Here is a 22,727-nt window from a genome sequence, read left to right as displayed (position 1 = left end):
CCGCTTTAATAATACATTTATCTCACCATTCTATCTTCTATCCGGCTTCAATAATTCATTTATCTGAGAGAGACTATTAGCATTCATCCATATTTTCAACATAATTAAATGAATTAAAAATGATGATATAATAATTTTATCCAAAATCACTTACAGCTATATGAATTTAGGAATTTTGATGGAAGCCGCTAAATAATCACTTTTTATATTTTTAAAAATTACTTTTAAATTTATAAAATTATTATCACTTTAATCTTTATTTATAAAAAATTATAATAATAAAATGTATACAATTTAAAAAAATATATATTTTTTAAAAAATAATTTTTAAGCTGTTTATAACTTATGTCATAGTTATAAAAAAAATTTATGACAATATTTATATCACTTTTCTTTTAAAAAGTATTTATAATCCTTTAATTTTTGAAATTTATAACCTATATGATAATATTAACTAAAACTATTAGGTAAATTTATTTAGACAGGACACAGATATTAAATCAATTGAGTAAGCGATCCAGTCATTTTGATTGGACAAATGCGAATTCAGTGAATTTAGAAGGATAAATTTAATTTAAAAATTAAATATACAAAGAAATAAATAAATAAATAATGCAATAGATTATGTAAACTAGTGAAGGAGGGTCTCGGCGAATAAATAATCGAGATACTCCCAAAGTGAGAAAAAAAAAAAAAAAATTCCCTTGTTATGCTTTTTGTCACTGCACCAACTGGAAAAGCACCACCAATCCATTTAAAGCAAGCGATAAAGCAGATTAGTGCATTCCAATTCAGCTAATAGTATAGAACAACAACCACCACCTCGATTCTTATTCCTCGATCACATACAAACAGAGACTCAAGACTTGGCCCAATTTTATTTCTCATATCATATTCAACAACAAAAACGACTTTTCAACTAACGAAAATGAAAGGTAATGAAATATGCTTAACCTTGCCTCCTTGCTGTATATGGAAGAAGTGGAGGAACGGAATCGAGATTGGATATGATGAGAAAGAGAGAGAGAGAGAGAGAGAGAGAGAGCGCGCTGCCGGCCACCTTGAGGCTGTGCATTCGAGTACTCTGTGGATTAATTTGCTTGCAAATTTGATTAATTGTTAATCCGATCCGTTCTGATCCGACATGATGGTTGATGTCCTCTGATTGGGAAACTCTGCTTCGACTGCTCATGGCAGCGAATTAAGTAGATGTGGAAGAGGACTGAAGTTCGTGCCGACCATGAATTCTAATTGAACTCCCACAAGAATGGTTCCTCGATTCGGAAGTCGATCGCGTCCTCCGCCACAATCGGCAACCACGAGGAAGAAGAAGAGGAAGTCGAGTAGCAGAACCCTTCCCTCCCATCTAGAAACAAATCGGGGAGGTCAAACAGCAATTCGTCCGAGTCGCGAGTCGAGGGGGTCGATGTGGCGTCCGGCGGCATGGGATCATGACCGCATTCACACGATGAGCCGGTGGCGGCGGCGGCAAGGGTGGCCGCCGCCTGGATGTCCTTGGGAGACGAGGACGCAGGGCGGGGTAGCTTGGCAGCCAGGTGGGGAAAGTTGAGATGCGTCTCCTTGCCTTTAATGGCGAGCGCGGCCACGTCATGGGCTCGCGCCGCCATCTCCGCCGTCGGGAAGGTCCCCAGCCAGATCCGGGACTTCTTCCGCGGTTCTCGGATCTCTGACACCCATCTGCCCCAACTCCGCTTCCGGACCCCGCGGTAGACGGGGTGCTTCCCATCGCTGGTTCTCTTCGTAGCTCCAGCAGTAGCAGCGCCGGTCTCGGCCTCTCGCATCTTAGATCCAGAACTACATTTGCGAGCCTTGGTGTTGTTGGAGAAGGCGTGCATTGATTGCGACGAGGTATAAGGGCTGGAAGGCGCAGGAATGGAGTAGAATGAAGAAGCGGAGGAGGAGGAGGAGGAGGTGGAAGAGAATGAAGGTTCTCTGTCTTCCATTGTGGCGGTGGTTGTGCAATGGTGGTGAAGCGATCGCATAAATAGTCATGAGACCGAGACTCCAACGCGTTAAAATAATAATAATAATATTATTATTAAACTATAATGCACTCAACGTAATTAACTTTCTCTAATATAAGTTATGTAGTCTCGAATATGGTGTCACGATAGAGTATTAATATTTTCATCCAGATATTTACTGTTCGATCTTTAGTTATAATATATTTGTAAAAAAAATTTCTCTAAATAAAGTGCTCAACCAAAGGATGTTAGCTATGACATATTTATAGAAATTTTTTCTTTAAATGAAATGTTCAACCAAAGGATATTGGACTTCAGGGCTGTCCGCTGCACACTTTTTCCTATTTACTCTAGTGGTCGGTAGAAAAATTTTGTGGGACCAGACCAATCACCCTAGAGCTAGTCAATGAGGTTAACTGAGTTTATTATTTTTTTCTAATATAAGTTATGTAGTTTTCGTGGATGTTCAATTAATTAGAGGAGGATAGATTTATTATAATAGAGTAAAAGTAAAAAAAATGATTTCTAGTGGATGTATGATCTTGAAAAAAATAAATTCTCTCACTCTTTAGTCACTTGACAGTCAACTATAAGTTTATCCTATGATTTATCTCCTTTCACATAACTTATAGACGGACTATGAGGGGCGTCTCTTCCATTCCTAGTAGTTTGACAATTGATTATAAGCTGATTCCGTGATTAATTTACCTCCTTTCATATAAATTTACAGACGGATTATGAGAAAAATCTGAGATAAACGTAATTATTTTTTGTTATAATTTAATATAATCTATGCATCTCAATTTAGAAATGGGCAAAGATTGATTTCTGATGAAGTCGGTGGAAATATTTTTCCATGTGATGGTCAACTCAATTTTTTGATTTAACTCTTTACAAGTGACTATGGGATCTATCGTGTGAGACATCTACATAAATATGTATCTAAATTAATATTTATCGAAATATATATATCAATTTTATATTATATCTCTCTTATATTAGCAATTGATTTATTATTATGAATGGACTGCTATACAGACAATCGATTGATCTAATTCGTTCTTAAATTTTATGTGCCGCATACATGGACTTTAGTCGACAATATCAATCGACGTCAAAGCCTATAATTGTAAGAGTACAATAAGCTTGGTTGGAAGTGTTTATAAATTCTCAAAATTTAATATATCAATCTTAATACCTCAATCAATGTGAGAGGGGAGGGACATGGTTAAATTCAAAAAGTTGTAAAAAGTATAAAAAAATTGATTTGTAGTATCTTTGAGAAGGATTATTAGCGAGTTTTAAACAAAACTGGCTAATAGATCCATAGTGTTCAGAATTTTAGAATTTTAGAATTTTGAAATGGTTTGAATCAAGCAAGTCTTAACCCTTTGGTAATGTGGTGAATGAGTATGACAGGTTTAGGTCCTCTAATTACCTTATGATAAAACATCTTAAGGTTATGTTGATTTTAGAAACTCATAGTTCTCTATCTAAGCTGTGAAATTTATGTTCGAGGGCATAATTATACTCATAAGGATGCAAGGAGCTAGTACAATAAACTTAATCTGAGTTTTACCAAAACTCATTAATGGCCCTAGTGTGGTTAAAATTTTAAAATCGTATGAATCAATAGAGTTCTAAGAATTTTTTGGAAATATTGGTAAGGATTGTTTGGGAGAGCTTTCTCTTATTTAAAAGTGATTCTTATAGAGATTATTTTAAAGTTAGTGAGAAGCTAAAGTATGGAGTATTTAGAAATAAAAGTCAAAAGCTAATATTAGTGTTTGATGAATAATTGATCTTTAAACTATATAAATTAATATTTTTTAATTATCTAAATATAATTTTGATACACCATCAATAATGTGTTTATATAATTATTATTATATTTTGAATATTATATCAAAATTATTTTTTTAACATGAATGTTTGAAAAAAAATATAAAATTAATCAAAATAAAAAATATAAAAATGATAAAATTTATATAAATACACAAAAATATGTATAAAAAAATTTGGAAATACAAATTATATAAAAATATAAAATATTATCTAAAAATAACTACTTATAATAAAATATGATTAAAATTTTATAAATGATTTGGGAAGTGATGTGAATAAGGAGAGAAATTAAGTAAAGAGTATGATGACAATTATGTAAAATGATTAATTTATTAAAGACATAAATATCAACTTTTAATTTTAGATCATAAACAAAAAAAAGTAGAAGCAAGTAAAAATATCAAATTCTTACTTTTGACGTTTGAGTAAAAGTAATATAAGCTGAAGCAGAATTTGACATTCACAAATACTAAAAAGTACTTGCATATAGCTAGAATCTAAGAAACACTTAATAGAAGCTCTACCAAACACTCCTTATGTCTTGTGAACTGGCTACAAAATATCTCAAAGTTGTGCCAATTTCATAAACTCACGACTCTTTATATAGACTATGAAATCTATATTTAAGGGAATAATTATACTTAGGAGAATGCAAGGAATTCAATGAAATTGGTTTGAAGTGTTTTTGTAATGTTCAATGTATGAACACGTTTTAACTTAAACTCATTAATGTGGCAAAAAACATTAATGAGTTTAAGTTAAAACTTGTTCATGTGGCAACTTAACTTAAACTCATTAATGAGTTTAAAACATTAATGAACTTACAATGTCTAGAATTTTAAAATTGATCTGATCTAAATTAGAAGAGTCTTAGAAATCCTTTAGTGGTGTTGATGAGTGAGTATGACAGACCTAAGTTCTCTAATGAGTTCATGATAAAACATCTCAAGGTTGTGTCAATTTCTATAACTCACAACTCTCTAACTAGGCTGTGAGAATAGTTACACTCATAAGGATGCAAAAGTCTAATGAACTTGATTTGAAATATTTATAAGAAACTCAAGGCATCAGTGAATTTTGATCAAAACTCACTAATGAACCTATAGTGTCCAATGTCTAGCGTCCATATATTTACAATCTTGACATGGACTAACCAAAGGAGTTTTAAAAACTCTTTCATAGTGCTAGTGAGTCAGTATGATAGGTCTAAGCCCTTTAATGAGTTTGTGTCATATTGTCTCAAGGTTATGAAGATTTTAAAAACTCACAGCTCTCGCCTAGGTTATGGAATCCAGGTTCGAGGGCATAGTTACACTCAAAATACTCTCAAGAGTGAAGTAATTCTAAAGTTCTTAAGGTCATCAATAAATTTTGGTTAAAATGTATTGATAGATTTAAACACTTTAAAAATATTTTAGATCAAACTCATTTCACTCTTTACAATTTTCTGAGTGTAATCATACCCTATACCCTCATATATGGATAGGAGGTATTAAAATTGGGATATTAAATTTGGGACACTCCAAAAACATTTCAAATTGAATTCATTACACTCTTTGCCATTATAAATTGAATAGAATTCATAGATGGAGTGCATAAATTTTATGAATAGATTGAGATAGTCTATTGTCTACATAGTAATCGATTGGTGATGTAGCAACAATCGACCGTTAATGAACGGGAGATATAGTTAAAATTAGACATGTGTTTTAGTAAATATAAAAATTTAGGTATGCAGTTTAATTATTAAGAAAAGTTGACTAGGTCATTCAATAAATTATCGATGAAAAGATTATTCGTTAGAGAGAAATATTGATCAAGAAAAACAAAGACAAAGACAAAAAAATAAAAAAAATAAAAAAATGAGAGACACGTTGAGTGGGACTTCGGGAGGAGAAAAGAATGGAAAAACCATGTGATTGATTGATAAGAAAAACAAAAACAATGACCATAAAATTAAGATAAATGCGGAATGAGACAAGCATGGAAACGCCAGATGTACTTTAAGGAAACGTATGTATCTCACATTCACAGCATATGGTCATGTATCTACAGGCTATATATATATATATATATAATCAAAAGAGTAATTCTTTGTTGTAGAATTGTATTATGCCAAAATTATGCTTCATTTATCCTCTAAGTACATATTAAATTGTTAAATCCATTATTCATTTATCAAATATACTAAAATCATCATTCAAACTTTGTCAAACATTTAATCAATATAACTGTTATGCTCTAAGACCTTCGAAGGACGAACCATCGGACAATTGAAGACATTGTTAACCGAGTCGTTGTGAACAGGAGAGTAGACAGCCTGGAGGAAGGTGGAGTTATAGAAGATGCCCGCGAAGTTGAAGAAATGAGTCATTGTCCATTGTCAGGAGGGTTGAAGTGTTTGGAGAGCCAATGAGTAAAAGAGTGAGAGAAAGGGTTAGAATGGAGGCCGAGGGTGCCTCGACTCAACCACTTTGACGTTCAAGTCAGTCTCTAATAGGGAAAAAAAAGGAGAAGATGAACAATATCAAATGGTATGTAGCGGTGTATGCGTAAGGGAGCATACCTTAGCCCGCGAGTGTGAGGGTTCTTTTATACCTTGTTGCTGTCAAAAAAAGGTTGTCAAAAGGGTTGAGGTGTCTCTAACAAAATGTACTATCATTGAAGGGCAAGTGTCATACCAATGTATCAGAGGTCACATCACCCATGTTTTGTATCGTAGCTGATCTTGTAGGATCACACTATGCCAACCATGCTGCTTCACATGCTATGGTACCACATGTTGTCCCACGTGTTGTCCTACGCACGAGCAGAGCTTGTGTAGGCCAGTATGGGCAATTGCCCACACTAGGCTAAATAAAACATTTCCACATTGCCAGACAAAATTAAAAAGATTGCCCCGACACGTGTATATTAGGCAACAACCAAAATTTCTTCAAAAGTAGTTCCTAATCGTGGGACCAAACAACTGACCTAATGCAGGAGTGGATGGATCTTGAGTACTCAGGAGTAATTTTATTAAAGAACAACGCGACAAATAAGAGATTATCTCAATAATTTTCAAAATTAAAGAAAGAGAAATCAACGACTACAATAATTTTCTCCATGACACACCATTACACGTTGGCAACAAATAAGATACCGTCTCAGTAATTTTCAAAATGAAAGAAAGAGAAACTGACGACTACAATATTTTTCTCCATGACACCATTGCACATCTGCGTCTTACACACTTTTACCCTAAGCACCAAAATTGTTCGTCTCCTTCACTCTTCACAACCAGCAACCCCTTTGTCTCCTTCCCTCTCCGTAGGCTACAACAACAGTGCACCCTCTATCTCCTTTCTTCTCCATAGCAAGCAACGTCCTATGCACAACAACCAAGGAATTCTACTGAAAGGTAATCCTAAATTTGTTTCCTATTCTACAAAAAAGGTGCAAAGCAAAGACTCAGCTACTCAGCAAGGCAACAACGTGGCAGCCTCCCGAGTACTCACTGCCCCACCAAACAATGACGCGATCACTCACAAAGCAATTGTTGTCCCACAAGCAGTCACATCGTTGCCTTGCATGACTGCATCGTTTCTTGGTAAGGTAGAGGTTGCATCACTACCTAGCATGGTAGCAGTTGCTTGCGAGAAGCAAGTCTATAATGTTATTGCATCGCTAGGGTAGCTCGTTAAATTTGTCCTACACTGAACTAATATCTTAGCTCCTCCCCAGGTCCTATGTGATGTTGACCAAATGAGATAGTTGAGTCATAGGGCTTAGAATATTAAATGGAAGACATCAAATCAGAGGGGGCTAATTGGAAATGAGCAAGGCATTGGCTCGGCTAGGAAGAGTGGTGGTTTGGCTCAGTCAGAAAGAGAGATGATTTCGTCGGGAAGAGCGGTGGTTTGGTCGAGAAGAGCGACGGTTCGGCCTGGTCAGAAAGAGCATAGGCTTGGTGGAGAAGAGCATCGACTCTTAGAAGGGTCAAGCGAAGATGATCCTATTGATTCATCTTGACTTTGACCTTCATCTCAACATGCCCATTGGCCTCCCTAATACTTGTGGAGACTTCTTATACTCCCTACATCACAAGTCTCTCCTTCAAGTCTAGTCGAAGGAGGCGTAAGTCTGACTTATTGATTATTGTGTTGCGACAAGTGGAATTATCGCGCCCCGAAGGTATACTTATCTGACAGAACGGATGGTACCTAGCACGGACACAAATAGACAACAAAAGACATAAAATATAGAAATAACATAATAGAGGGATTTACACAATCCACTCCCAACATAGAAAACTAAAATAATTGACTACATACTGATATGACTTAAAACAACAAACGACATAACCGAATAAAGTAGCCTCAAGGCTAAAATCCACAATCAAGTCAAAAAGTCAAAGTGCAAGCAAAACAATATGAAATAGAACGAAAACATAAATCTCGAGTGTGATGTGGGACTGGCAAATAGGATTCTCCAAGCAACTTCATACATCCTCTATCAGCTAACTTGGAAAGTTAGAGAAAATAATGGGAAGTGAGTACAAAAAACATAGTGGATATAAGAAGATAGTGCATGAACAATATAGTGTAAGGAAAACAAGGGGATGTAGTCTCAAGCAATAATATTTACTACAAAAGTAAGGACAACAGTATAATCATCTGCTAACAAAACATAACAATAATCTTACTCTATACTAACCTGCTCAGCTGTGTATATACAATAAGCAATGATAAATAACGATCAACATGGATACTGCACATTATAAGCATGTATAGATGCAAATAATAGAAATCAATTAGTATACATAGGAACAATCTCTCTACCACAAGAAGTACAAATAACTAAGACATCTAGCTATTTAACTATGGACTGTGGGAGAAACACTCTACTATGAATCATCTAGTAAGCAGTTCAAAATGTCAAGGTCCCTATCTACGAGACAAACACTCTACCAATAATGGTCTCATGGAAAGACAAATAGTAGCTATCTAACTACGGGCTATGAGAAAAATAATCTGCAATGAATGGTTTCGCGGGCAACCCAAGATATAATAATCATATAATAGCGATGTAATAAACATATCACAAACATATGCAACAAACATATCACATGCATATGGAATATCTTACAAGCATATGCCAAGGTTACTGTCGGCACACAACTCCAGCTACCACGACTCTAAGTGGTCGAGTGGGTAGATCTGTCATGTAGTTATCTAGCTATTGAATGCACTTAATTCCAGCTACAATTACACTAAGTGGCTGAATGAGTAGTCATAATCTCATCAAGAGAGTACTAGTCATCTAGTCATAATATCTCAACTAACTCTATGGTATCATCATACATACATGAAAACAACCTGTCATAATCAGTCCTACGTGGTAGTCTGACAAGATAACCTAGTAGAATACTTTATCACTTTGCTATAGTATCACATTTATCATGTTTAGGCACAAGCCTAAGCATATAACTATATACTACGGTATCAATGCATGAATATAAGTCAACAACTATATTGGTCTGGTATATCCTATATATAAAACCAATATGAACATAAAAACGACAAGACTGCATAGATGTCAATATCGATAAACAAATAAGGACAAGCAACAAAGATCAATTGCAAGAACAATATGGAGGGGATATAAGGTAAGCAAGTAGTTGATGCCTAATCAACATATAATAATAAATTGTTGGGACTTTCGAGCCGCAAAAATCATTTTTTGCGTTGCGGAAACCCCGAAGTCCCATGCCACCGGATCCGTACGAAGATAAAATTTTCATGTACTTGTTTTCTATCCTAGATCTACATTAGATCTACATGGTTAAGAGATTACCCTTATAGCGAAGCCCTTCGCGAATCTTGCTTGTCCAAAATTTACCGGATCTCAAGTGTGTTCAAGTGGACACACCTCTATCGTATCCACACAAACAATAGAGATGGAGAAAATACTTAGAGTGTGCTAGCACTCTAAAGGTGTTCAGCCAAGGAGGAGGAGAGGGAGAAAGATGAGAGGAGGAAGAAGATGGAGTTACACAAGCACACCAAATGTACACTTAAGTGGACAGCCACTTAATGGAGGAGGTTTTATCTCCATGGTATACCAAGGGTCACAACTCTTGGTCTCCCTCATGAGGTGGCACACACTCATGTAACCTTTGATGATGTGGCACATCATCATTGGTCGGCCCTATGCCAAGTCACAATGACATGGCATTTGGTCAAGTCAAGGTCAAGTCAAACTTGACTCTTCATCTTCCCTCTCAAGTCAAGTCAAACTTGACTTAAATTCTCCCATGGTTGATCAAATCCAACCTTTGATTCAAGTCAATTTAATTTAGTGAATCTCTATCCATTAAATTAAATTGATTCAATGAGTCTATCCATTAAATTAAATTGATTCAATGAGTCCAACTCAATTAGTCTAGTTTGGATTACTCTTAATCTAATTTGGTTCATCACATGAACCTAATCCTCTTGGTTCATCAAATGAACCTAATCTCCATCTAATTGCCCTTTGTGTGTGACCCTATAGGTTCTTGTAACGTTGGCAATGCTCCTAATCCCATTTAGAAGCATAAGTAATGAGCGGTATCTAGCAACACATCATTACTACCCAAGTTACAAGAATGTTGAGATCCAACATCACCTTGTGACTACTAATTGTGACTCTTCACAATATATGACAATGTCATTCTATCCTTGACATCTAGGTTGATCAATTTGAGGCATAGACGATGTCATCCTCTAATCAATCTAAATCTTGAACTTCAAGTAGACTCACTATAATCAAATGAGCTCAATATCTCATATTAACTCATTTGGGCATGACCATGCACTTAGTGGTCTCACTCTATCAAGAATAATGAAGTCACTCCCATTATATAGGAGGGATAGATCCCATCTACATCACTCACATCCCTCCGCATAATTTGTTACATACCCCGTAATTGCCTTTATAGTCCACCCAATTACGGGTGACGTTTGACGAAGCCAAAGTATGCAACTCCTTATGTAGGGAACCATGGTGACTTCAGGTCCAAGGACTAATAGTCATACTAATAGCCACATGAGAAAGTATATGACACTTATATAACGATCCATGATACTTTCTCATGGCGGGTCATTCAGTATACATTCTCCAATGCATACCCATGTGTCAACTTGATATCTCTATATCCATGACTTGTGAGATCAAGTCATCGAGTTGACCTACATGCTAGTCTCGTCGCATTAACATTGTTCCTGAATGTTAATACTTATCTAGGAATGATTAAGAGTAGTGTTCTCTATATCATCTCACTATCGATTCAACCAATCGATTGATATAGATAAGAACCTTCTACTCAAGGACGCTATTATACTTAGTTATTTGATACCAATACAAGTAAGCATAATAAACAAAAAAAATGCCTTTATATACATAGGAATATAATACAATGAGTCCATACAACAATCATCATATAATTGGCTCTAGGGCTCTAACTAACATAAATAATCATGCACTAAGATCAAAACAACTATATGTTGGATCGAGACCGCGCTAGAGGGGGGGGGTGAATAACGCTCGTGGCTAATTCATTCAATTTAAAACTAACGGAGTAACACAACAGAAATAATAAAAGAACAATCACACAGAAGAACACCAAGATTTACTTGGTTCGGAGCCTATGGCGACTCCTATTCTAAGGCCCACGTTCGTTGAACATTTACTTTGGGCAACAACTATAATCTCGTAAAATGATTACAATTTTAAGTACAATGAAAAAGCAGTAACTATATCAACGATAGAGAAAACAGTAATTTGAAAGCTCCAGGTCATCACCGTCGAGGTGTAGCTTTATCGGAACGTCTCGTTAGCAGCTTGTTGATAAAAGATAGCCTTTTCGTTGATGATTTGAAGCTGCAACTCGAGGCTCCTTTTATAGCCTTTACAGATCTAATCCAGATTCATGAAACCTGGGAACAGGTTTGATCTGAAGAGGATCAGTCGACTGATCCTCGTGTTCGGTCGACCGATCAGATGATTTCCCCCTCATCCGATCCGCCCGATCCGCTCGCTCCACTTCGATCTGGTCAAGTCTTATCCCCGGTTCGGTCGACCGATAACCCGGTTCGGTCGGCCGATTCTCTGGTCGAGCCCGGTCCACAAGCTTGAAGTCTGATCTACGGCTTGGGGGTTCGGTCGACCGATCTAAGCGTTCGGTCGACCGATCTCGATCAATTGTAACCCTGCATAGAAACTGTTAGAACTGTTCTCCTATAAAAAAGAGTTAGAATATAGAAGATAATATATAAGTAAATAAATTGGTAGTATTCGGACTGTCCGGTTCTGACTTTGGATTTTCGACCAAAAACCCTAGGTCGAACTGACGCCTACTGTTCCCTCTTCCGGGGAACGCGTCCTCACCTAATCCACTCAGGAGAAGTTACCTTTTGCCATTTCGGTCATCTAGATCGACTGGACTTTTGCTCGGTGCTCGAATCTTCCGGTCTTCATGCTGGATGCCCGCTCCATGACTCGTCCAGACTTCCACCTGGTTCGTGACACCAGGATTTCCACGTAGGGTTAACACCCCCTAGGATTTTTGCCCCAAGAATATGACCTTCCAAGGCTTTCCGCACAGGGTTACCACCCCCTATGACCTAGGGTTATCATCCCCTAGGGTTTTCTCTTTGCCTAATCGCGGCTAAGACTTTTCTTCACCTAGGGTTACCACCCCTTAGGACCTAGGGTTACCACCCCCTAGGGTTTTTCACCTGCCTACTTTCCTACAAGGCTTATTCAAAGTATTAGATAACAAAACATATTAACTTTGAACCCTTTGACATAATCAAAACATTGGTTCGATTGTCGGATGCTTCCGTACCAATAATCTCCTTCTTTTTTATTATGGCAACACAGTTCAAAGTTAAGCAAAAGCATAACAGTACTATAAGAAGAAATGAAATAATGAAAAATTCCTTATATTCCTCTTAACTTTGATCTCTCTCTCTCCCCATTTGACATAAATTAAAAAGGAAATACGTAGGGAGTGAAAAAAAAAATTTATTCTATTAACTTTAAGCTCCCCCTGAAGGGTAGCACTTAGCCAATTTATAGATGTTTTGAAAAATATTTAACTTTTTCAACAAGACTTAAATAAGAATAAGTTTTGAAACTTTCATTTTGTGTTTGAAAAATTAACTTAGCTAAATTTTTGACTTCAAAATGATTGCATTGAGAAAATACCTTGATAAATAGCTAAGTTTAGAAGACACTTTCATTAAGTTTTTTAAAAATTGCTTAGCTAAAAACTTAGCTGAAAGGGAGTTTAATGAACTTAGCATGTAAAAATAATTATTTTGAGAAACACTTAGCTAAATTTAAAAGATTTTGACAAACATTTAAAAGTAAAAAAAAATTCTTCATGGAAGTTTTTAGTTTAAGTACTTAACTTTTAAAGAATTTTCATAAGAGCTTAGCTTAAGTACTTAGTTAAAAAAAAAGTAAAAAAAATTACATAAGGTTTTTTAATAAATTAATAGTTGCCACGTTAGCGTGGACGTATACAAATTCAGACATTTGTAAGAGGAGGGTCTTACCCATTAATTATCTTGTCAACCTAACTTTATGACAATTAATAGTTGGTTTTCCTTTGGTCACACAAATAATAGCGGTGACTTCGTTGGGGAGGATACTATTGAATGTGTCTAAGTGTATATCATTACTTGATTACTTATAGGATTGTGCTCCTTCACCTAGAGAAGATCACACAAACTTAAACAATTTCCTATAATTACCCATAAAGGAAGTTTGATCTAGTGATCCACAATCAAACTCATCCGTTGTGGAGGAAGGCAATCAGAGCCAACACGCAAGTTTGAATGCATCACCTACAAACTAGTAATTATAAAGGAAGTTTGATCTAGTGATCCGCAAACAGATCATCCGTTGTGGAGGAAGGCACTCAGAGCCAACACGCAAGTTTGAATGCATCACCTACAAACCATTAATCATTCATAAAGGAAGTTTGATCTAGTGATCTGCAAACAAACTCATCCGTTGTGGAGGAAGACACTCAGAGCCAACACACAAGTTTGTTGCATCACTTACAAACTAGTAATGGAGACCATGGAATTTATTTATAAATCCCTCTCCCACTTAGTTATTTAAGGTGAGGAATTTTAACTATGCAAGCACACATCACATGCACACACACATCACAGTAAATAAAAGCAATAAATATGGAAATATAATTTTCCAACTATTATAGCCTCTTCCATCACTGTCCTTCGTGTGGTGCCAACCCTAGCTGCTACCTTTTTTAGCCACTGCCATCGGGTCTAGTTGTCGTATCTATCTTGCTTCTTTTTCTGCTGTGCCTCTGGTCCTCAAATAGTCCCACGCCTCGCAAGGATACGATCCGCGATAAAAATAGAATTTTACATTTATCGATCCTATATACCATAAGGGAATGTACATGTAATCTAGATCGAAACAAAAATATAAAATCCTAAAACTAATACAGCTCCTGCTGTATTTAATACATACAATCATGCACACACATAAAATGCCCTTGACATGTCCAAGGGTCCAATCACACACAATCATAATAAGCCATAATAGTTGGAGCCTGCAACCACAGAGTTAGCATATCTTACTATTATCATGCCTAAATTATGTATGACATGTGCATAATTATACTGAAAACCAAACACACAGAGGCAAACCCTTGCTCTGATACCAATTGTTGGTTGCTACTCGGAATATCGTACCAGTTCCCCTGTACAAAAATTTTGTACAAGTCCTGAACCTTTCCTAACAACCTATTATGTTCTTTAGAAATTAAATTTAGAATCTCAAATAGAACTTAACATTATTGATTCCAAATTCAACTTATCTGTTCTTAGAGGTTTAGACTTGGATCGCAAACGATGCTTAACATTATTGATCCAAATTCACCCATGTTACAAATTCGATTAAATATTTATTTCAGAGATTGACTTCTAGGTTAAACATGGCGAGACACTAGGCCTTCTTGGGTATGGGATCATCCACCACTTCCTAGACAAAACCTTTCAACGAAATTCAATATTTAATCTCCTTATAGTAACCATAGGTTTAACCATTAAGAACAATCGAATCACAAGATCGAAAAACAAAAGAAATACAAATTTGAATCACAAATCTAAAACCTAGAATCATTAGCCTCTTGTGTTTGGTATTTCAAGATCTAAACAAAAGGATGAACTAGTTATGATGCGGAAACTAATAACTAGTTATACCTTTTGTAGCTTATAGACCTCACGATCTTCTGTCGTATTCCTCTTCTTATCTCGGACGTCTTGTGGGCTACGATCTACCGAGATGAGAATCCACCCAAGCCTCCTTCTTCTTCTTGCAAGTTTCGGCCACCAAGAGTCTTCTATAGATGAAGAACTTTGGCCACCAACCAAGCTCCAAGGGATGCTAAGAAACAAAGCCTCCTTTCTCTATTTCTTCTCCAAGCTAAATCTGGCCACCAAGGACTCCCCAAGAGTTGATGCCGCCGGCTACCAAAGAAGAAGAAAAGGAGATGAGGAAGGATGAGGGCCGGCCACCACCAAGGAGGAGAGGAATAATAGATGTGTTGTTGTGAGGTGAGGCACCTCTACCCTCTCTTTTATATTCCTTGGTCTTGACAAATATGGAAAGTTTTAAACATAATTAAAACTTCCTTATTTTCCTTGCCATTGGCTAATAAGGAAAATTTAATTAAATTTTCCTCTTAGCCCCTCTTGTGGCGGCCCCTATCATCCCTCCAAATAAGGAAAGTTTTAAACACAAAATTAAAACTTCCTAATTTGTTTCTGGAAATTTTTAAAATAAAAATTTCTCTCTTTAAAAATTCCCTTCATAGTTGGTTATAAAAGGAAACTTTTATAAATTAAAATCTCTCTATTAAAACATGTGGATGATTACAAAAAGGAAAGTTTTCTCCAAAATTAAAATCTTTCTTTTAACTACAAATAAGGAAAGATATCAAACCTTTCTCTTAATCTTTTGTAGAAACTATAAAAGGAAAGATTTAATTTTAAAACTCTCTTTTAAATCATGGCTTCCACATAAGTAAAGATTTTAAAAAATAAAATCCTTTTAATTTTATTGTGGCCAGCCACCAACTTGGGCTCAAAGTTAGGGCCGACCACCTACTTGATCCATCCAAGGTTTATCTTGGCCGACCCTTGCTTGGGCTCCAAGCTTGGCTTGGATGGCCACCTTAGGATGGGTAAGAAGGTGGATATGGGTGGGTATAAGACTTTATAAATAAGAGGCTATGACAGGGACCGAGAGGAGGAATTGGTTTTGGTCTCCCAATGAACTTGAGCTTCCTGTGTTCTCCTCGAACACCCAACTCGAGTTCATCAATAATAACTCATACCACTAAAGAGTTATTATTAAACTACTGCACCAATCCCATATTACTATATGAGCTCCTTCTTATCATGAGTATGTTAATCTCCCTGTGTTTAAGATATCTAATGTCCACTAATTAAATGAGTTATTGACAACTCACTTAATTAATATATAATTCCAAGAGTAGTACCACTTAACCTTATTATCATGTCGAACTAAGTCCACCTGCAGGGTTTACATGACAATCCTTATGAGCTCCTCTTAGGGACATCATCAACATAGATTCCTAGGACACAGTTTCCTTCTATAATCAACAATACACACTATAAATAATATTATTTCCCAACTTATCCGACCTATTGATTTATCAAACTAAATCGCACCTTCGATAAATTAAAGAAATAAATATTAAGTATATGTGCTTGTTATTATATTAGGATTAAGAGCACACACTTCCATAATAATAGAGGTCTTGTTCTTTTATTTAGTCAGTATAAAAAGAAACTACATCAAATGGTCCTGCTCAATATACTCAGAGTGTACTAGTGTAATTTTATAGTTAAGATAAACTAATACCAAATTGCACTACGACTATTCCAATGGTTTGTTCCTATCCATCTTAGTCGTGAGCTACTATTTATAATTTATAAGGAACTGATAACATAATCTTCTGTGTGTGACACCATACACCATGCTATCTACAATATAAATTAATTGAACAACTACACTTAGCATATAAATGTAGACATTTGACCAATGTGATTCTTATTTCTAAATAGATGTTTATACAAAAAGCTAGGCTTTTAGTATACATTCCAACACTCACCCGATTCTAAGTTATCAATCAGGCAATCTTAAATAATTTTGTGAGATGGTTATCTTTGATTTAGATTCTTTCTAAGGATTAATTTACATTTGAGTTAAGCTTAGGTTTTTCAGTTAGTTAATTAAATACACATTTCAAGGATTAGCTCCTAGGCAGTGGCGAGGCACTAGGCCTTCTTGGGTATGAGATCATCCACCACTTTATAGATAGAGCCGCTCAAAGAAATTATATATTTAATCATTTTTTTGAAACCCCTAGGATTAATTGGACAAGTGTAAATTACGCCTAGGTCCTTAATCTATTCTAATCTAAACATGCATATTACAATAAAAATAAATAAACAATCATCAAGCAATTTTATCTATCTATTAAAATAGTTTTTCTATTGGCTCCCCCTGGATCATAGCCTCGATATGGTCTATCAAGGTAATGGACTTGATCCTTGGGGGCCCAATATTGACTAGGTCCAACTTGATTGGCCAAGTTGGACTTTGGTACCCATGCTTGAACTACCTTTCTATTAGATCTATTAACAATTGACAAATACAAACGGTATTTCCTTTTATCCTTGAATCCAAGTCCGGATTGGTTATAAATGACTTTTTATTTTCCAAGAATCAGATCAAGATTCTTGGAACCCAATGTGAACCGTTCCAATGTGTCCTTGAGTTCTTTAACTTGAGTTTTCAAATTGGAATTTTCTTCCTCAAGTTGGACTTGGATTGAACTTCCCATCTGAATTGGCTCAGTCAAAGTAATCAAGTTAGTTGCTTCCTTAAGCGTTGTTACCTCCTTTTGGAGTGACTTGATCCGGACATTGGACTTAGCTAATTTATTTAACAAATAAGAAATTAATTTTTTCTAATTCTTCTACTTGAGTACCTAGAGAACTTATAGTGGGGTTCGTTCCTTCAGAAACGGATATGGATCCATAACTTTGCTTGGACTCGGTTTCCGATTTGCTCTCGATGTCAGACTCGAACTCAGACTCGGTTTCAGCAACATGTGCTAGCACTGGTAGAGTGAGGAGGCTTGCTTGTTCTTCTTCATCGAATTCGGATTCGTCTGAGGACTCAGACCATGTTGCCTTCAGCACCTTCCTTCTTCGTTGCTTTTGATTTGGACAGTCTGGCTTGTAGTGACCCTTCTGGCTGCAGCCATAGCATGTAACTCCCGTCTTGATCTTCATGCTAATTTGGGTTGCCTTTTTCTTTTTGCACATCTTCCGTATGAGCTTTATGAGTTCGGCAGTAAGCTTGTCATCTTCATCGTCTGAATCAGGTTCTTCTTCTGATTTCGGTTCGGTTCTACGCCTCAATCTCGGTTCGTGCATTCTGCTAGTACTTGCAACCAAAACTATACCCTTCTCGATCGGGCGTGCATTAATCTGCTCATGCAATTCAAATTTAGAGAAGACTTCATCTAATTTAATTGAAGATAAGTCCTTGGATACCTTGTACACATCTACCATGGATGCCCACAAGGTATTCCTAGGGAAGGCGTTGAGTGCATACCTTATTACATCCCTGTTCTCCACTTTCTGTCCTATTGCGTGGAGTCCATTCAGCAGGTCTTGAATTCTGGCATGAAGTTGGCTTACTGTCTCTTCTTCCTACATTTTGATATTATATAACTTATTGAAAAGTAGATCTCGCTTACTTACCTTGGTTTCTGATGTACCCTCATGTAGTTCGATTAGCTTTTCCCATAGCTCCTTTGCACTTGAGAACGGTCCTAGTCTGTTGAGTTCCTCCTTTGTCAGACCACATTGGAGTATGTAGGTTGTCTTTGCGTTTGCTTCTACTTTCTTTATTAGGGATGCGTCATAGTTCTTGTAAGGTATCGGCTTCCCAACGCCGTCAATTGGAATTTCGAGTCCTATCTTGGTGATCATCCAGACTTCGAACTGGGTTTGTAGGTACGACTCCATTTTTCCTTTCCAGTAGCCAAAGTCTTCACCGGAGAAGAGCAGGGGGCGGACTGTGCTATAGCCTTCTTGTTGGGCCATTTGAAAACTTGCATACAAAAATAAGGAAAAAATCTGTTCCAAGACTGGGTCTTGGATTAGTAGTGCGGGATGTATAATAAAAGGAAAACAAACTCAAGTGGTGTTGCACCAACTTCGAGCAAAAATCGATTCGAACGAGAAAATAGATCGAAATATAGCAACTATACTTAATTCCGATCGATTTCGAAAAACTGAAAATACCACGAAAAAATGCTTGATTGGTGGTTGCACCAAATCGAAGCTACCCCACTCTGATACCAATTGTTGGATTGAGACCACGCTAGAGGGGGGGGTGAATAGCGCTCGTGGCTAATTCGTTCGATTTAAAACTAACGGAGTAACACAATGTAAATAATAAAAGAACAATCACACAGAAGAACACCAAGATTTACTTGGATCAGAGCTTGTGACAACTCCTACTCCAAGGCCCACATTCATTAAACGTTTACTTTGGATAACAACTATAATCTCATAAAATTATTACAATTTTAAGTACAATGAAAAAGCAGTAATTATACCAATGATAGAAAAAATAGTAATTTGAAAGCTCCGGGTCGTCGGCGTCGAGGTGTAGCTTTGTCAGAACGTCTCGTTAGCAGCTTGTTGATGAAAGATAGCCTTTTTGTTGATGATTTTAAGATGCATCCCAAGGCTCCTTTTATAGCCTTTACATATCTGATCTAGATCCACGAAACCTGGGATCAGGTTTGACCCGAAGCGGATAGGTCGACCGATCCCCGTGTTCGGTTGACCGATTAGATGATTTCCCCCTCATCCGATCCCCCTGATCCGCTTTAATCTGGTCAAGTCTTATCCCCGGTTTGGTCGACTGATAACCCAGTTCGGTTGACCGATTCTCTTGTCGAGCCCGATCCACAAGCTGGAAGTCTGATCTACGGCTTGGGGATTCGGTCAACCGATCTAAGCGTTCGGTCGACTGATCCCGATCAATTCTGACCCTACACATACACTGTTAGAACTGTTCTCCTGCAAAACAGAGTTAGAATATAGCAGATAATATATAAGTAAATAAATTGACAATATTCAGATTGTCCGATTCTGACTTCGGATTTCCGACCGGAAACCCTAGGTCGAACTGACGCCTACTGTTCCCTCTTCCGGAGAACGCGTCCTCACCTACTCCACTCAGGAGAAGTTATCTTTTGCCAGTTCGGTCCTCCAGACCGACTGGACTTTTGCTTGGCGCTCAAATTTTTCGGTCTTCATGCTGGAAGCCCGCTCCACGACTCGTCCAGACTTCCACCTGGTTCGCGACACTAGGATTTCCACCTAGGGTTACCACCCCCTAGGATTTTTGCCCGAAGACTCTGTCCTACTAAGGCTTTCTGTACAGGGTTACCACCCCCTATGACCTAGAGTTACCATCTCCTAGGATTTTCTCTTTGACTAACCGCGACTAGGACTTTTCTTCATCTAGGGTTACCACCTCCTAGGACCTAGGATTACCACCCCCTAGGGTTTTTCACCTACCTACTTTCCTGCAAGGCTCATTCAACATATTAGATAACAAAACATCTTAAATTTGATCCCTTTGACATAATCAAAACATTGGTTCCATCGTCGGATGTTTCCGCGCCAACACTATAGAGATCAAAGCAAGAACTACCCACCTCGAAAGTAGCTCATGTTAATCCAGTCCCCACATTGAGACACTTTACTCAAATCAGAGTCTTGCAACTAAATGTATAGTTTAGCTAATTTTATCATACATCAATTAGCTAATCTAAAACCTAAATCTAATTGGGAAAAACCCTTATTAAAATGATCATTAACCCTAATCATTGGTTAACTTCAATTAATCTAATCCATTGATCAAATTAGGGTTAACTATATTATCAACCCTAATTAATCCATCATATTGATTAGATTAGGAGTTAACCCTACCTAATTAGCCATCCAACATCTTCCCTACAACTGAAGGAATATTTGTTATATGATCAAACAGTAATATTACCAACTCTGAACTAGTAATCGACTGCAATGATGATATAGGGCAACAATTCAATTGAACACATAACAAGATTACTCTCATTAACTGGAATCGACATCAAAGAAAATCTAGAGATTGTATCTGCCAATTCCCTATGATTAAGTTTGTTGATAACCATAATCGAACAATCAATCAATTAACTACTAAATTACCCAACAATATGGGCAATTAGATGATAACCTATTCTTAATCCACCGATCAATCCCTTACCCAATACTCCTCCCATCAAATCTTTACACAATGTGACTTCATCAACCTAAAACCATTAATAACACATAGATTACAACTTCTAATCAGATAGTATATGTCAAAAATATTATAATAAGGAAACTTTGTTACCTAACTCTTCTGCTTTAACAATCTGGCGATGGCCAAAGGTCACTGGCAGTGGCATGGTGGCCAACTGTCATCTGGTTAAGAAACCTTGGCAGTCGACAGTAAACACTGTTGGTGCGGTTAGCACTAACGGTCTAACTCAGGTTTTGATGAATGACAAATCAGGTTAAGTTAGGTTTGTCATAATCTAACACTCTGACCGAGTGTGCAGATGAAGTCCAGACAGGTCGACGGGCTGACCGGATGTCTGGCACGAAGTCCAAGCGGGTCGACGGGCTGACCGGATGCTTGGCCAGAAGTCCAGCTAGGTCGATGGGCTGACCGGATAGCTGGCGAGATTTCCAAGAGGGTCGATGGGCTGACCCGACGCTTGGCGAGAAGTCCAGATGGGTCGAAGGGCTGACCGGAAGTCTGGCAGGTGAGTAAAGGTAAGTCACTGGAAGGGAGTGACTATGTGGACGCGTTCCTGGGAATGGAACATTAGGCGTCGATCCGGCTTAGATCCATTTCGGATATCTAAGTCGAGATCGTGACTAGATTCCGGTCTCGGAAAGACGGAATCTAAGTCATACTATTTTTGTCAAACTATAAACTGAATTAACACTCTATTTTGCAGGTTATAAATTATATATTTGCCTCGGACTAACCTCGTCTTGCAAGAGAAGAAGTCTTCTGGAGAAAGGAGGTCTGGGCGCCCGGGAGGCCATCTTTATCCAAACGTGTCGTCGCCACGTGAAACTCACTGGTTGGACCTGCCACGTCCCACCAGGGCGCCCGGAAGGGATTCGGGGAGCCCTGAGCTTCATATAAAAGAAGGGGAAGAGGTAGAGCATTAACAACAACTCTAAATTGAAGAACTCGCTCTCCTGTGCTCCTGCGACGCTGCAAAGCTCCGACAAAGCTCTGTTTGTTCGTTTCTTATTTCATAATTGTCGGTATTTCTTGTTCTAGCTTTTCGGTACTTAAACTCTGTAATTAAATATTCGAATTGCTAGTGATTGCCCAACGAAAGTACTCATCGAGTACGGGCCTTGGAGTAGGAGTCGACACAGGCTCCGAACCAAGTAAAAAGGTTCTGTGTTAGCATTGCTCTTTCGTTTCCGCTGCGTTTAACTCTCTTACGAAGAATTTTTCGTTATTGATATTCACCCCCCTCTATCGAATGTCTATGATCCAACAAGTGGTATCAGAGCCGATACCGTTCTGATTTGGTGCAACCACCAATCAGACAAGGGGTATTTTCTTTTTATTTATTTTTTTCGGATTTCAGTTTTTCGTAAAGATCCAAACTGGTATTATTACCCGTTTGGAAATTTTTTTCGTCGTAAGTAAAACTAA

The 22,727-nt window shown here is 37.3% G+C and overlaps 1 protein-coding gene across 1 annotated transcript; it reads right to left on the bottom strand.

Annotated features, from left to right (window-relative positions):
• Window positions 1-776: 776 nt before the first annotated feature.
• LOC122053799 (ethylene-responsive transcription factor ERF039-like) lies at window positions 777-2,004 on the bottom strand. Its single transcript, XM_042615757.1, has one exon. It carries the CDS (start codon window positions 2,001-2,003, stop codon window positions 1,248-1,250), a length of 756 nt encoding a protein of 251 aa, XP_042471691.1. The 5' UTR covers window position 2,004; the 3' UTR covers window positions 777-1,247.
• Window positions 2,005-22,727: the final 20,723 nt, after the last annotated feature.

This window comes from Zingiber officinale, chromosome 3A (assembly GCF_018446385.1).
Source record: "Zingiber officinale cultivar Zhangliang chromosome 3A, Zo_v1.1, whole genome shotgun sequence".
NCBI classification, from domain to species: domain Eukaryota; kingdom Viridiplantae; phylum Streptophyta; class Magnoliopsida; order Zingiberales; family Zingiberaceae; genus Zingiber; species Zingiber officinale.
This window is presented reverse-complemented; position numbering and strand designations above follow the sequence as displayed.

Excerpts from the sequence above, each read along its gene's own strand:
- LOC122053799 (XM_042615757.1), bottom strand. The coding sequence starts at position 2,003 with ATGCGATCGCTTCACCACCATTGCACAACCACCGCCACAATGGAAGAC.